The sequence below is a fragment of the Hetaerina americana genome, unplaced genomic scaffold (genome assembly GCF_022747635.1).
Source record: "Hetaerina americana unplaced genomic scaffold, ioHetAmer1.1.p SCAF_7, whole genome shotgun sequence".
NCBI classification, from domain to species: domain Eukaryota; kingdom Metazoa; phylum Arthropoda; class Insecta; order Odonata; family Calopterygidae; genus Hetaerina; species Hetaerina americana.
In genome coordinates, this window is record NW_027287316.1 from 64,300,355 (window position 1) to 64,317,110 (window position 16,756).

The 16,756-nt window shown below is 38.6% G+C and overlaps 2 protein-coding genes across 2 annotated transcripts in view; both read right to left on the minus strand.

Annotated features, from left to right (window-relative positions):
• The window catches only part of LOC139696273 (uncharacterized), a 35,575-nt gene extending 22,555 nt beyond the window's left edge, over positions 1-13,020 (minus strand). The window contains exons 1-2 of the mRNA XM_071594966.1: positions 4,422-13,020; positions 2,723-2,835 (exon numbers count right to left, since the gene is read on the minus strand). Of these exons, the coding sequence (XP_071451067.1) occupies positions 2,723-2,835; positions 4,422-13,017 (8,709 nt within the window). The 5' untranslated portion in view covers positions 13,018-13,020. The remainder of the gene's footprint in view (positions 1-2,722; positions 2,836-4,421) is intronic.
• Positions 13,021-13,048: 28 nt separating this feature from the next.
• Positions 13,049-16,756, minus strand: part of LOC139696866 (uncharacterized) — a 565,035-nt gene continuing 561,327 nt past the window's right edge. The window contains exons 8-9 of the mRNA XM_071595746.1: positions 13,161-14,264; positions 13,049-13,056 (exon numbers count right to left, since the gene is read on the minus strand). Coding sequence (XP_071451847.1) covers positions 13,049-13,056; positions 13,161-14,264 — 1,112 coding nt within the window. The remainder of the gene's footprint in view (positions 13,057-13,160; positions 14,265-16,756) is intronic.

A 16,756-nucleotide genomic window follows, 5' to 3' on the forward strand; every position in this document is an offset into this window, starting at 1 on the left:
CCCTTTCCCGAGTTGGACATGACAAAAAATTATAAAATTCTGTCTGGTTGAATTTCACTAAATTGTTTTTCATAATATTCATTTAAATATATAACTGTAGCTCATTACTCAACAATGCAAAGAATTAACATCTCATACATTATTCGCTAATTTTTGTAACATAAGCCTTAATTTTCTGATTTCATTATTTTTCTCTCTTTTGGGTAATTATTAATTAGGTATTGCCTTTTTAACCTAGATTAAAATACTACCTATGGAGCAGTGTATGATTTCTTTCCAAGATGATAAAACATTAATTAAGATGCATCACCAAAAAAGCCGTCCTTACACAAGAATACCTTAATTGGCATTGGTAGGCCTACTCTGACCAAGTTAGGATGAAACTGTCATGTTTAAAAATGTATGAGCTGGGAATATGCTCCAATGTAAAATTGCAGAATAAAATGTACTAACAAAGCATGGGAACATTTTTATCTTCCTTCTGGCACCTTACATGAGTTAATTGGCCTAAATGCTATCAGAACTTATTTTAAAGCTGAAAATGGGTAACTTCTTAGGTAACTCCTCAGGAAGCTTCAGCACATAGAACATAATAATAAAATATGCACACATAATACAAAAAGATTACCTATTTAGAACAGAAATTATTCTAAAATAATGAAGGATACTATATATTATAATAAATTAGCAAAAATTAAGGCAAGAAAATCAAAAGATGAAATTTAAAACACATGCATTACCAAGCATCAATTTATATGTGAATAAAAAACAAAAAAAGCAACACTTTTCATACTAAGAAGATGAAAATACTTCAAAGTCATCATCAAAATACTACCTTGAATCTTTTCCTTAAGAGGTGGTTCTGCGAAAAAGGAAAGACATTTTGCATGAAGAGTTTTCCATTTTTAATAAGAAATAGGAAATACCTATGTTAGACTCATGAACAGGAATTTTTTTTTAAATGAAGCCATTTCGTTCCATTGTATATCCCCTTTACATACATATATAAGAGCATTCTGTTGGAATCAGAGGCAATGGCAAAGTTAACTACTTCAAAGCATGATTAAATACAATGACTTAATACTACATTTACACATTACATTGAAATTTGATTAAAGAAAAAGGTAACAGTTGAAGTGTTCACACAGCTGTGCACATGAAAGGAGCAGTCGCAAGTGACGTTTTTTACAAAAATAAAATTATAACTGCATTCAAACTTTGGTAGAATTTGTTTATATATTGTTCTCCCACTCAAGTTTAATTATTACACGAACTTTTATACTTTCATAGCCTTGAAGCCAGGCTTTCTCAACTGAATGTAAGTACATACTTTCAAATTTCTCTTAATATTTGTAAAAGAATGTTCCCAGGTGTTGGAAATTTCTCAAATTCATGCTGAATTTGAGAAAACAAGGCAACATTTTTACTTGGTAAGTCCTTATTTGGACTGATTCAATTAATTTTGACACTTCTCAAACTTACCCTTCATGCTATGCTACCTATGTATTAATGTAGAAAGCTACATATACAAAATAATAGTTTTCAGGATAGTTGACATTAAGGTATCAATAGGCTTGTGCCTAAAAAATATATTTACGGGTGGGTATTTGAAATGAGCAGATAAACATATTTTATAGAATAGCGACTTAAGTTATTTTACCCCCCCATTTGGTTTTTAATTCAAACAAAATCTCAAGTGCACAACTGTTATTCATCAGGCCAAATTCTCTTTATTAAGTTCCTCCATGCATCTTGCAAGAAAATATCAGTGATGAATGATTTTACATCAAAACCAATACAATTTTATATTTATTTTGACCAACAAGTTGAACTTAAAATTAACATCTTTCATCAGAAAAATATTAAGTTAAATATTTCCCACATTAAGATCTACCTAATTCACATGATTAAAACAAAATGCAGTAAAACAAAATTTTATTCTCAGCTCCTTGCACACAAGTGCTTAAAAATCTTTTGCATATCAATTGAAAGCAATTTTTTAAGCTGTGTACACGTGGATAAGTTTTTAAACAATTATTCACAATTACTATAATGTTGGATCATACAGTTAGCAGTTCGGAAAAATAATTATTTCAAAACATATGCATTATCATCAACCTAGTTCAATACCCAAATTATTATTGTTATCAATATAAAATGTCCAAAACCTCAAATGGCATTATTATGCAGTACAACCAAGGCATTGAGATTAAGGTACTTGATATGATTTTATTCACGGCAGGTTTAACAGAGACAACAGCAGTAAATGAAAGAAGAAAGAAATCTGAGAAGTAAATTTATAATAAGAAACTTTTATGGGGGAAAAAGTCTTTGTGTAACCTGAGAACAATTGCTTAAAAAATTATTCTTCTTTTCAATCTCATTGTAGATTTTTTCAGAACTACGTTCTGGAAATGGTTAACTTGAATTTTCTTAACTGAGTTTCATCAATGACAGATTCAAATGCTAAATGACAGCATTAGCTACTCTTAACGTGTTAGAAAAACACTTTAGAGCTCTTTATCGTAGAAAAATTAAGAATAAAGCATATAAAGTCAAATGAGCAGTGTGATTTAGTGGCATGCAGTTGAGATGTTAATGTCATTATTAAAAAAAAAGATTTGATACAGAAGGGGTTAACTTTAAGAGAGGTATGCTTTCATTTCAAATATTCAGAGTATCTACCTACAAATATTTTCACTTGCAATGACAAGGAACTTACACTGTGGATGGTAGCTTGGCTTCTTGTCTTGATCTCATCTTCATTAAACTGTATCACTCTTCGTGTTGCTCTTTTGGCTGGAAGATTTGCAATCATGCGCTGAATGCTATCGCCTACAATAAATTTAAAGAACAAAAATAATTATAAAGGTAAAACTTGAGCACCCTTTTATTTCCAACTTATTGACACCTAATGTCTACGACCTTCAAGTCAGTACTTGGAATGAACTTCTTTAATAGCCTCTTTTCTTTTTCAGCATGTTTCCAAATCCAGTTTATTTGGTGGTCATCAATTAAAATATGGAATTTCAAAGAATGAAAACAGGTCGGGAAAGAATCTTTCATTTTCGAACAGTTAACGGTTTGCATAGAACTATAATAGCTAATGAGTTAAAAATCCAACAAAAAATTTATGAGTTAATATTTATATTTTTGCATGTATGCCATTGGTAATTTAAATGATGGTTCAAGCAAAATGTGTACTTTCCAAATAATTATTAGTATCGTTTTTCTTCCAGGCATGTCTGCAGATAAATAAAAAAATCTTTACAAACGGAAGGCATTTTGCTTTCATTTATACACATTTCAAGGACTTTTGATTGATGGAACCTGAAACTATTAGATTTAATTGAATTAAAAGAAGTTAAAACAGTGTATGTAGAGGATTTTTAGAATTCAATATCTACTACTACTGATTTTATATTGCAATAGAAAGGTTTCACCCTCTCCGATACGATGCTGCTAAATTAATTGTGGACAAAATTCAATCAAGCTACCAAACATTCAGCAATATGCATATCTTTTTGACAGTTACATTACACTATTAGAGGGCATTAATGAAATATATCAATAATGATGCTTTATTATTACTTTAAATGGAAAACAGTATTCAAAAATAATTTATTGCTGGAATATTAGAATCTCAATTTATTGGCCATTGGGCAATTGGGTTTGAAAATCACTTGTAATGTAAGTGAAATCGCAACGAGGTGAATCAAAGAGAGTCTTCACATCACACACTCACTCATGGCACCTCATGAGTGGCTCACATTACCGCATAATGAAAGGTTTGATTAATATTTTTTTCAACAGAATATAACATCTGATTTTAGTTCACCATTTGCTCCCACTGAAAATCAGGCATTATAGAGTGAATGCAAATCAAAATAAAAAAATATCCTTGATCAAGAAACTGATTAAATAATTAGTGTTTAACCTAGATTTGCTTTTTCATAAATTTTCATAGATATGGCATACTACATACAATTTCTATGATAAGTTACTGCACACAAACTCCTGGATTATGAAACTTAATTTAACTAAATGAAATAAGATTAGGAATAACACTGTTTGAGTAAAAAAAACAACCATCACAAAAAAGTCTAATTCTATCAATTCAGGGCTTAATGGAGTTATAATAAAATCTTTACAAAGTGACAAACTAAAATGAATGATGCAGAGTTTGTGAAAATAATCCATATTTTAATAGTTTCAAGATATTATAGAAGAAGGGTTCACACAAGGTCAAAGAAAAAAGTTTATTTCTGAATACTTGGTACTCAATGAATTTTAATTTTTCAAATAGAGGGGAAAAAACACTTGCAACAGCTCTTCGGTAAATTGACTGCAATGAAATTGAAATAACTAATGATTTACATCCAAACAAAAAGGAGTATCTCATCCTCGAAAAATGTACTTACTGTCAGTTCCACGGTGCCGTGCTCTGTGCATTTTCACTGGGCTGCTTGGTATGTTTCTCTTCATGCCTCTACGGCCTCGCTGTCTCCTACGACGGCTCCCGAAGGGCCTCCATTTACGTGAGTTGCGCCTTGAGGAAGCAGCAGGGGAGCTTCCTCCAGCCCAGGCCGCCCATGCTATATCTCCACCACACTCCAGCATGTGACTGTGCAAGTCAGGTAGCGATGGGCATACACGGGAGCACTTTGTGCACCGTGCTGATGGTGACTCCATGCCATTGTTGAGAGTCGGAGGGACAGATGGTGCTGACAAAAGAGCTCCTCTTGGCCCCAGGGGTCTTCTGCAGAGCAGATCACCAAGGAAAGATACAGCAACGTTGGCTGAACCAGGGGACAGCTTTGGTGATCCTGGTAGCACGACAGCACCATCTTCAACTTCTAAGTGGGTGCACCATACATTTGGGTGTCTAGCCAGTTTGTGGTCTTCCAATGCCCAAAGGTCACAAAATCTAGATGCACAAGCGCAGCATATGTAACTTCTCGGTCTGACCCATTCCCCACTGAGACCTGACCATTCCCCTTCCACTACCTCTTCCTCCAACTTGCTCTTCAACACCACTTCCTCTTTGTTGGCCTGGTCTCCCGATTTGTTCGTTTCCACCAGTGCCAATGTCTCAGGAAATGCTGGTCTGTGCTCTGGATCGGGCTCCACACTTGGAGCATTACTCACTTTCTTCAAGTTGTTCCTAACCACAAGCTGGGTAGATATATCCCAGTATGACATCTGCTGGAAGTCTTTTGGGAAATTGTACTTCTCCCAAGTGGGTTCCAACTTCACCTCTTCATCACCTTCATTTTCATAGCCAGCACCTTTTGTTTCATCTTTTGACTGCTTGTCAGAACTGTTCAGCTTGTTCAGTTTTCCATCAAGGTAATTAAGAAGATTTTCTCTAATATTTCCTGCAAGTCGTGTGTAAAATATAGTCTCTGGGTCATTTGCTGCTGCAGCTGCCGATGGATATGGACAAGGTGAAGGGACTGATGATGAAGAAGAGGATGGTTCTCCATCCAAAAGATCCCTGTGCCCTCTTTCTGAAGCCTGAGAGACAACTACAGGACTCTGGCTTCGACTGCTACTCTCACTGTCTCTACCACCGGCTTGACCCTTTCCTGCTGATGATGCTCCGACCTTCCGACCTACAGCTTTAGCCTGGGTTGCTCCATGTGCAAGTCTTCGATGCCTACACATATTGACAAAATTAGTAAACATTTTCTGGCATACTCCACAGGTGTATCGGAATTCTTCCTCATCTCCCTGCGATGGAGCCACTGCCTGGCTTCCTTCAGACTGCCTTGGGCTCTCAGTTGGTGCTACTGCAGCTACAGCAGCTCTGACTAACTCCGCATCTTCTTCCTCCTCTTCTTCGTCTGACTGTTCTGTGGCTTGACGACGTGACCTATGCTCTTCAGCATGCTCTTCAAGGGCCAAGAGAGTGGGAAGCCTTTCACCACACAGTGCACATGAGTGGTATAATTCTTTATGAATTGACGCCATGTGAGATCGTAAATCTTCAAGATGAGCAAATGATGGAGTCTCACCTAAGGGCATTTCTGGGGTGTCCTCTGCCGTTTCACAAAGGTAACAGGGATGAGGACCAGGTGAAGACTCATGAAGCTTACGATGTCGCCTCCTAACTGCAGCTGATGAGAACCTCTTATCACAGTAGGCACAAAGATAAACTGTAGGTGTAGGAGAAGATGGATGAGGTCTAGGTGTGGGTGTGGGTCTTGGGGCTACAGTAGGAGGCAGCACATGATGTGTTGCAGCATGCTGACGAAGAAGGCTGGGCCTGTTTGATCCACACTGATGCTCCATTAGATGAGCCTTCAACCTCCTCTTCTCATCAAAACAAACACCACAGGTGTGACAACGAAACAAGTCTCTTAAAAGCGTTCTTCTTCCACTCACTCTTTCAGGCTCACCTTCAGGAGATTTACTTGCACTCCTTGGTAATGTGGTATGCACATATGGGCGTCTCCCACTTCCTCCAGAATGGACTGCCATCCTGTCACCAACAACAATTCCACAGTTGGAAAGGTCCCTTTCTGACAGATGACAATAGTTGATGTGAGCACGGAGGTAGTGACGCTTAAGACTGAAAGCTCTTCGATACACGCCAGAGCATATATCACATGCAAACAGTTTTCCTCCAGCTCCGCCATGACCACCACCAGACATAACTACATGCGCCTCTTCAATACGAAAGTTATATTTATCAGGTGGAGGAGTTTCTGCACGACCTCCCCTTCTTCCTGGTCCAGTCCTCTGTGGAGGAGCAGGAGGTGGAGTGGATGATGGTGGAATGGGAGTGGTTGATATGGAGGGTATAGGAGTAGGCATTCTGGTATTCACCTGCTTGGATGTTGATTCATCTGGATGGTGCTGTGACATGGCAGAAGCACTTCTTGGAGGTAGATCAAGCCTTCCCCCATCAGCACCCTGGGGAATCCACTGCTCTTCCCCTGGCCGAAACCCATTTGCCCCATATAAGTTTGGAATAACAACACCCCCAGGGAGCAAGTTTGCTTCAGTAACAGTACTTCGGGACACACCAGAGGTGGGAACCTGCTCTAATGAGCTCATTGCTGAAGATGGTCTTGGAACTGGAAAACTTTGGATTGACTGATTTGTTTGGCAAGCCGCAGATGTCCGTGGAGGCATAGCGGTTGGGACAAATCCAGACATAATTGGACTTTCTCTTGGTCGCCTCTCAGTCATATGGTCCCGCGGTGGCTCACTACTGCATCTCACCACCTGTCCTACAGCTGAGTCCCTGGTGTCCCGGCTTTCCTCAGCACTACAGTGTGATATTCTACCACTGGGCGGAGTGCTCGGAGAGCCCACAGCATAATCTCTTCCAAAAATCAATGGCAGGTTAGGCACAATTATGCCACCTGGAAGGACAGCACCCCTTCCATCTGGTAAAGTTGATTGAGCCTGCTGTGCCGGTGCTTTTGGTGATGATGACCTTGACTTCACTAAATTAACGGGAAAACTTTGACGGGGTGACTGCTGAACACTGGGAGAGGAAATCACTGGAGGAGGGGTAGGTGTTGATGGTGGTTGCCTGCACATTGTCAGGTTCATTGCAGTATCACTTGGCACAGTGGTAGTAGTTGTAGGTTTAGCCAAATTCAAGGCATTATTATTATTTTTTGGCATGGTATATGACATAACACTGACATTACTAAAACTGGGAGTGCCAGGAAAACTGGTAGCTGGGTGGACAAATTGGGGTCTAAAAGAGTGAGGGGACTCCCTGCGTCCCCTGGGCAGGGGTGGACTGCTCAGGTCTTCTGGCATATGTTCGCCACTTCTTCGGTCTCTTCCAGAATGGGAAGGAGGAGACACAGACCTACTACATCGAGGTTCCACTGGCCCCCTTGGTCTTAAAGGAGGGCCAAAACCTGAATAGCCAGGAGGCCACATATGAACTGGGGGAAGCGACCTCCAGTCACTTGGTGACCAAGTTCCCAATGAGTGTCCATCCACTTTGACAGAAAGCATGTCCGCTTCCCGACTACTCCATCTTGGAGGAGGAGCATTCCTAGCTTTGCTTGACCCTTTTTTCCTTTTATCACTATCAGATTCTGGTCCTTGATCTCCTACTGGGGTTTTCCTTCCACTCAAGAAAGTATCCATTCCAGTTGCCTTACCACTTACCCTAAAATGGGCATCAGTGGGCTGTGTCCAGTGAGGTAAGCTGCTGTTTCCCACCTGCATTGCCATAGAAGACACTTGGGCCCTTGGATCCATGGTGCTGCCATCTCCTGGCCGGTTGCCAATTCCTACAAGGACCTCAAGAGAATGATTTCTGAGATTTTGTGGAGTCATAAATGCTTGCTCTAATGTGTTCGGAGGAGTGGCAGAATAGTCAGGTGTCTTTGATGGCGGTGGCATGGATGATGGTCGGCCTGGTTTTCTAGGACCAGAATCTGTTTTTTCTCTCATTGGTTTCTTTATTGCTGGTTCCATTGTGATTGTCACAGGTGGTGGAGTAGGCTTCGGTGTCGCTCGAGGAGATTCCCTCAGAAGCTCCACCTCGCCTACTTTAGCTACAAATTCCCAGCTTTCTGTGTTTCCTGATGGGAATTTACACATGAGAGAGGACACATCTGTTTGCATACACTCTGCTGTGCTCTTCATCTCCTGAGGAATTGAATCTTTCCTTTGTACTTCTGCAGACAAACTGATACTTGAAAACATTGGTGAACTATTTGGAGGCTTTCTCATTAATGATAATGGAGCAGTGTTTGATCCAACGGGCTCTCTCATTACTTCAACATCATTAACTTTAACTATATCCTTCCCTTTTTCCTCAGCCACCCTTATCACCTCTAGAAGTTTAGAAGAACTACCTGGAGCATTGATAGCCCTAATGGAAAGAGCTTCTTCAGCATAATCTACTCTCTTATTTTCAGCATCTAATTGCTTACTAAAAGGCTCTGTACTCACTTCCATACTTTTTCGCTTTACCTCAATATCAACAGTTTTTTCATTGCCCTTCGTAAACCCTTTTACAGTTTTCGGATAAGTCTTTTCTTTTGACTCTTCTACCTTGGCTATGGATTTAACTGGTGAAGACGAAGGTGGCTTAAAATTTGCACGCGTTCGAGTGGTTGGGCCCGCTGCTGATGGGGGAACTACTTGAACAGTGGATTTTTCTTTTCCAGAGTTTCTTTTCACTCTGGGAAACTTGAAACTACCACCATCTTTCTGATCTTCGAAGGATCCCCTATCAATCTCAAAATATTCTTTGTTATCCCGTTCTTTAGCAAAAGCTGCCTCTGTCCCATGTTTTTCCACAGTGGAAGGTGATGGTCTATCAACTAAATTTATTAGGCCATCACTTACCTTTCCTGCAAATTGGCTCTCTTTAGGGGAGTCAATACTTTTGGAGCTGAGGTCTATGACAGTAAAAGAATCTAAACCAACACCATCCTTTTTTGATGGCATAGTTTTTTCAGTCACAGATAATTCAGCAGCAATAATAACTTCAGGCTGTAGATTAGGTACATTTCTAGCCATTTCATTAAGAGATTGCCCCATACCAAGAGTGATATCTGACTTCCCTAGCGTAATTTCCATTCCTTGCCTATTAGATGGCTGAATTAGGTCTTTACTTGTTCCAGCATCACTACTATCTTGGATGGAGATAACTTTTGTCTTCTTATACATTCTTTGGTCATCTTTCACAATAAGATTCTTCCTTCGTGAAGCTTTGGCAACTCCCATCTCAATTAACCCCGGCATTTTCTTTGGAGATGATGATTCCTTCAAGGCTGATTCTAAAGCACCTTGCTTCTGCTGCCTCATCTGATTGGCTACGGCCAATTTTTCAGTGATACCTAAGATTGACTTTTCTCTAGAATGTTTTAGATCACCTCGTTTCTTTAACTTGCTGCTTTCTGTCACCTCAACATCATTTGATAATGTAGCTGGATATTCTGGCTTTGGTTCTCCTGTAATAGGTGAGTTAACTGTATGTAGTGAAACACCAACAATCTTCATTTTTGAGTCATGGTTAGGTTGTAAGATGCTATTATTTTCCGGTTCCTCATCCAAGGATTTTTTGTCAAATAAAGATTTATCAGGAGATTCTGTTGGATCCAACTGATCCACTTTATCTTTCACTGTTAATTTTGCCTCTTTCATTCCTTGAACTGCATTATCTTTTGCCACATTTTTTTCTGAGGATATAGTTGATACCTCATCAACTTTCTGCGATGCCAACTTTACCACTTCTACTTCCCTTACTAGAACTTTATCATCAGTGCTCAGAGCTTCTACAGTGTTAACCTTATGACCCATTTCTAACTGGTCATTAGAATTTTTGGTTGCCAAGGATTGTTGTTGAGCAACATTCAAAAGATCTGGAATAGGTTTAGTGATGGGATCATCTTTCTTTAAGCAAGATAAAGCATTTTCCGGTGACACTGATAAAGCTTTCAGCTCAATTCCATCCAATACATTTTGTTGCTCAACAATATGATCTTCAGACTTTTCTTTTATTTTTGTGTCAGTTGCACTATCAGCAGAAGAATTTGCAAGGGTAAATTTACTTGTGCTAGGTTCATCCTTCAATGAGGTATCTTTAGAATATTCTTGAGTTTTGGTTTCTTTGCGGATGGGTTCTGCTTCATTAGTAACTGGAATAACTTTATCTTTCTCTTCCACCTTGGTTGCAGTATCCTTATTTACAACGGTACTTGTTTTATTAGAAGCATCAGCATCCTCTTTTAATTTCAAGATTGAAGAATCAGGATTTATTGATTCACTTTCTTTCGTAACTTTTGATGTTTCTATCAATGGTAGTAGATCAGCTGATTCCAAGGGCAAAGAACTTTTTTCTGGGTTTCCTTTTTCCTCTTGCTTTCTCTCAGTAGATGGTGCAACTTCACATAATACTGTTTCCACAAAAGATTTTTCATTTTGTTTTGAACTCGCATCTTCCAGACTGGTTTCATTAACAGGCTTTGAAGTTTCAGTTTTTTCAGAGAAGTTCATACGAGAAAGATCCTCATTCAGTTTTTCTTGGGTGCTCGCAGTTTTATTGTCCACTTCACCAACATTTACAGATGAAGCAGGAGGCATATTATTGAGTCCACTTACTTTTACTTCAGGGCCAACTTCAACCTTTTCTCGTTGAGGCACTGAATCACTTTTTGACAGAATAACCTCCATGGAATGGGATTTTTCAATGATTTTGGTTTCAATTCCCTTAGGAGTTTCTTTGTCACCTCCACCGCTAGGTGAGCTTACTACCTCTAATTTCTCAACTTCGATTTTTGAAACACATGGAATGTCTTTTGCATCTATCTTTTCAGTTTCAGTCAATTTTTTTGCATTCTCATCAATCAAGGTGGAAGATGATACCTGACAGGTTTTTGGAAGAGAATCTGATTTTAATGGCTCAGATATTAAATCAGGTTTATCTTCTTTCACCACTGTGGTAACAAGAGGTTTGCTTTTTGTCACAGTACTGCTTTCATTTTCTGCCAATTTCTCTGAGATCTCCTTGACGTCAGGTACAGAATTGATGCTAACAACATCACTAGTACAGCCTAAGGATGATTTTTCAACTACCAATTTACTATCTGGACATTCCTTGGAAGTATCCTGAACAACACTGGTTGGCATTGTAGTAGGATGGTTATGCTTTTCTCCACCTTTTCCTTGCTCCAGCTTCAATGTACTTACATCTTTTAATTTGTACCCTTCATCTTTTGCCTGAATTGGAACTATCTGTGCAGGTACCTTTACTTTATTGTCTGCTGAAACATATATTACTTTGTCATCAGACTTGGACACATCAATACTTGGATTCACCTTGTCCAGCTTAATTGTTGCTTCACTTTTAGTAGTACTGCATTTAGCAACAATTGTATCCTGAACAACGTTAACCTTTAATGATACTTTCAAAATTTCTTTATCGGTATCATTCATGACCATTTTAGTTTCTTCACTACATTTGGTTTCTAAAGCTACATGGAATACCTGAGTTGGTTGATTAAGTGGAGTATTATCACCAGTTGGCATTACTTCTTTTACATCCTTTGCATCGCTGGTTTGCATTGATGATCCATCTGCAACATCAATTTTCCTATCATCTCGGCCAGCACCTTCAAAAGCACCAGTGTTCTTCATGGAAGGCTCCAATTTCTTCACTTCCGTTGAAGCAGATGGCAGTCTCATACTCTCATCCTTTACTGGATTCAAAAGTGGATTACCCTGAAATACTGGTCCACCAATCTCAACAACCTCACCAAACAACTCTTCTTTTTGCATTGCAGGTACACTGTCACAAGTTTTGAAATTTTTATTGGAATGCACATTACCTAAGGTAGTACTATTGTCTACTCCCCCTTCCAAGTTTTTTCTTATGGTCACTTTATTTGAGTCGACACTTTTGCTCGGAATTTCCTCTTTATTGACTGAGTCAACAGATTTTTTAGTAGTTTTCTCTAGGACACTTTTGACCATGGATGAACTGCTTGTTGAACTAACTGGCTTACTCTCCATCACAGTAGCTACCTTATCAACTTGAGTTAAAATTTTGAGATCATTACGGTCTTTGATACACACTGAATCTAAGTTGCCTCCACTACATACTGAAGAATCAGGTTCATTTTCCCTTTCAGATTTTTCCTTTACAACTTTGCCATCGGGAAGAGAAAATATTTCATTATTGTCTAAATTTTCATGCTTTGAACCCTCATCTACAATTTTTGACTTCTCATCACTAATTTGTACCTGAGATGGGGAGTTAGTTCTGTTGATGCTATTACCAGAAATAACCAAATCATTTTTATCACTTTTGGAAAGAGTTTCAAGTTCAGGCTCACAGCCTACGATTGGGCTAAAGGACTTATTCTTGCCATCAGTTTTCACAGATAAGCTTTGATTTTCTGCATCTGCTATTGATGAGGAGACTATTGGCACTGATTCAAGATTAGTCTGTTGAGATCGTTTACTTTCTTTTGTTAAATCTGGTTCCCTACTACTGTTAGTTAAAGACACATTTTCAGGCTTTTTCATTGGTTCTTTAGCAACTACCTTCTCTTCCACTTTAACAACCTGATCACCAGTGATTTCAGCTTGTACTCTATTATCCTTGTGCTTATCATTTATTTTATTCTCTTCCGAGACAGATAAGTCATTTTTATCACTCACAAGAATACCACTGTTGGATGGCTTGGTATCTTCTTTAGTTAAAATGGCAGGAGTCTCAAATGCTTTTAATTTTCCCTCACTATGACAAAGACCCTTACTTGTGGGCATACAGCTTTTAGTCACTGATTTCTGTTCTACACAGGCACTTTTCTGTACAGCTTTATCACCAGTTGCCTGAATAGCAATTTTCTCACTTTCTGCATCTTTTTTTAGTATGATGTGACTATGGCAATCAACCACTAATTTTTTTGGTTCTGCTTGCTGAACTGATTTATCATGACTTATAGAGTCTAGAGTCTTTCTTGTTTCACCTACAACAGATTCCTTATTATCCTTGCTTAACAGTTCCTTATCATTACCTTTGCAAATTACTTCTTTTACTTTATGAGAATTGAGATCAGCTTTGTGGTCAATTTCCTTCAAAACCCCTGACGAGTCTCTGCAGGATACCGTCTTTAATTGCACACTATCTTTTTCATTTTTACTAACTTTTGGGTCCATACTTTCTGATGTAACTAATGCTTTGTCAGAAGATTTCCCTACAAGAGAAACAGATATGTCCAAAGAACTCTTTTTGCTACTGTTGCTTGATTTATCTATGTTTTTCACAACTGGCAGTGGAAGGCTCACACTTTCTTGGCTGGCTTCAGATTGCAGTATGGCAATCTTCTTGCCCACTTTGTCTGAGCCGAGAGCATCACAGTCTTTTGCAGGCACTATCCCACCTTCACAAGCAGGACTAGCCTCAGAGGATGGGGCAGCACTTTCATCTTTGGGGGGCTTGGGACTAATGTTATCTAGCAGTTTTGTCACCAGTTTGTCCTCATCACTTGTCACAGGCTTATCACATTCTGCACGACTCTTAACAGTCTTTGAGCCACTGCCATTGGTACTGGTCAATACTTCTTTCACCTGCTTCTCTTCCTCCTTGGCCACTACTTCTTTACCCTCCTTCTGAGGCTGATCCCCTTCTCTGCCCTTCGCTTCATCTCCCATGACTAGGACCTTGGGCAGACTGGCAGATGGTGGAGGGATCATCAGGGAAGAATTGTTCTCCTCCCCAATGAGGGAGTCCTTTTCTGCCTCTGCCTTCTCTACAGTCATTCTCTCTCCTGAAATGAGGCAAAACAAACAATATTAATTTAAATCCTTTTAATAAATACTATTAAAATTTGCCTTTAATTTTTACAATTTCTTTCAGCAATAATCTGTAAATCAACTACTTGGACACTGATTGTATAAATGCGGCATTCCACTTTAATATCTTATGTGATAAACCCCTATGTGAAAGGCAGCATATGCTACTTGGTTATTGTACGTGCAGAATTTTTACCAGCAATGAAGAAAATGAAGTGATTGTTGTCAAGGAGGCAGTCAGTAACAGAGACTTTTTAGAGCAAGATTGTAACACCTTAAACTGAATGAATTGTTGTTGACTAACTGAATTAGAATAATATTCACAAATCACAGCACTGTACTCAGCAGCAATGGATAGCAGTCAGGGGAAAACCTTGCTAGTACGCTAGATGCCAACTGGTAGAAATTAAATCTAATAAGTAAACCAAACGTAAGCTAGGTTTCTCAATTGTATACTCAAAGGATGCAATGGGTGATGACTATTGACAAGGCCTCACTTTTGGGAACAAAATGTTCGATTGGAAACAACTGGGATTAAAAAACTGGAGTACAATCGCGGCATAAATGTTTACGTTGATTTTAAACATATTAAGCACATTGATAGCATTAAGCCAATCAAGCATTTGGCTAGAGTCTCAAGGGTGGAGACAAATTATTCTTGTTGAAATTTGCAATAACTTCATGATAAATACTGAAAAAAATGCTGCCATCTCCAGGATTTGAACCATGGCCTTTTGGGTGGGAAGCAAGTCACACAGTGACAGGATGTCACCACATCATCACAATCCCTGTAGACCATAACATGCTGCCATTTGTGAGTCTAGCATTGAGGTTGCTTGCTCACAATTTTTAATGATAAGCTAAAGCCTTCTCTTATTCAGAAACAAGATCTGCCGGTAATATTCATTTGGATCACAAATGATTAGCAGCTATAATAAGTAACCCATAAAATTAAGTCCATAAAATTTCTTCAGGTGCATTGAAAAAAAAATCACCTCAAATTTTTAAATATGGTTAGCAAGTTAAGCCTGGTAAACAAATAAGTGCATTTTTAATGTCATCTCTTCATGGCTTCATTTCAGAAGACGCATCTATGTTAAAATATAGAGTATCCATGTTGTCTTACGAACAGCATATTTCTGAAAATGTGAATCTTATTGAATCCATAATGCTAAAATGAAATTGACGGAATTTCAGACCTTAAACGGTAATAGTTACCAGAGATGGCCCCAATTAATTAATTTCTCCCAGTTTTGATCACATTTTTATGCACCTAGTATCTATACTTTAATTCATTAAAAAATTTTAGGTCCACTCAAAGATTTTATATACATGTTGTCCCACACTCATATCTCATCCGGCTACGAAGGGCTGAACCGGACGATAGGCATTTTGTTTGAAGTACACCATTTTCTTAAATGATACATACATGCATAAATATATACTATACTATACTAGTATATATATATATATATATACATATATACACATACACATATATATGTATGTGTGTGTGTATATATATATATGTGTGTGTATATATATATATATATATATATATATATATATATATATATATATATATATATATATATATATATATATATATATATATGTGTGTATGTATGTATGTATATATTTGATATGCCCGAAAACGGATTTTAAATCCTAACTCGACAATTAAATTTAAGTGTTTCAACCGAGTAAGATAAGATGAAAAAAATGTATGCGAAGGAAAACCTTATTACGATATGACAAGTCAAAGAGAGTTTCTCAAGTTCAGCTACGAAACTGCTATAAGATCATCCGGGATCCATCCGGGTTCCCCGGCATCCATAGGCTGCAAAACTGAATAGCCAACTAGAATAAAATCGCAGAAATAGCTCGTCATATGTTTTAACATCCGAAATTGAAGCGTGATACGGAAGGTCCTAAGGAGAAGAATGGCTATGTAGAATACCACGTGCGTTGATAACGTGTATCCACGGAAGGTAGGCAACCCGCAGTACGCGCTGACAGGCGGAGCTGAGGTACTGCTAAGGCGCTATGCACTTCCACAAATTCCCTTCCTAAATCACAAATTCACACATGTGGACACAAATACAGGAGTGACATAAGGAATTGTCAAAATGGTTCCCTTATCCTTATTCTGAGGAGGGACTTCGAAGCCCTTATCCGTCCATGAAGATTCAGAATCTGAACGTTGACGTCTCCTAGCAGAAGCAAGCGGAATGATGTGATGATCACTAGAACGTGAACAGGTCTTCTGAAAGTGTTGTAGAACAGCAAATACTTGGTTCCTGAGCGGTTACCCTCCAAAATCCGATCGGTGCAATTTTCTGTTCTCAGAACTTTGTTTGCGGGACAACGCAGGGAACTATGGGAAAGAACCAGAGCTGCTAAGCTGAATACGTTAATTACTTACGCCTCAGGGCTTAAACCGTGTTGGAATGCGCACCGCTCTAGC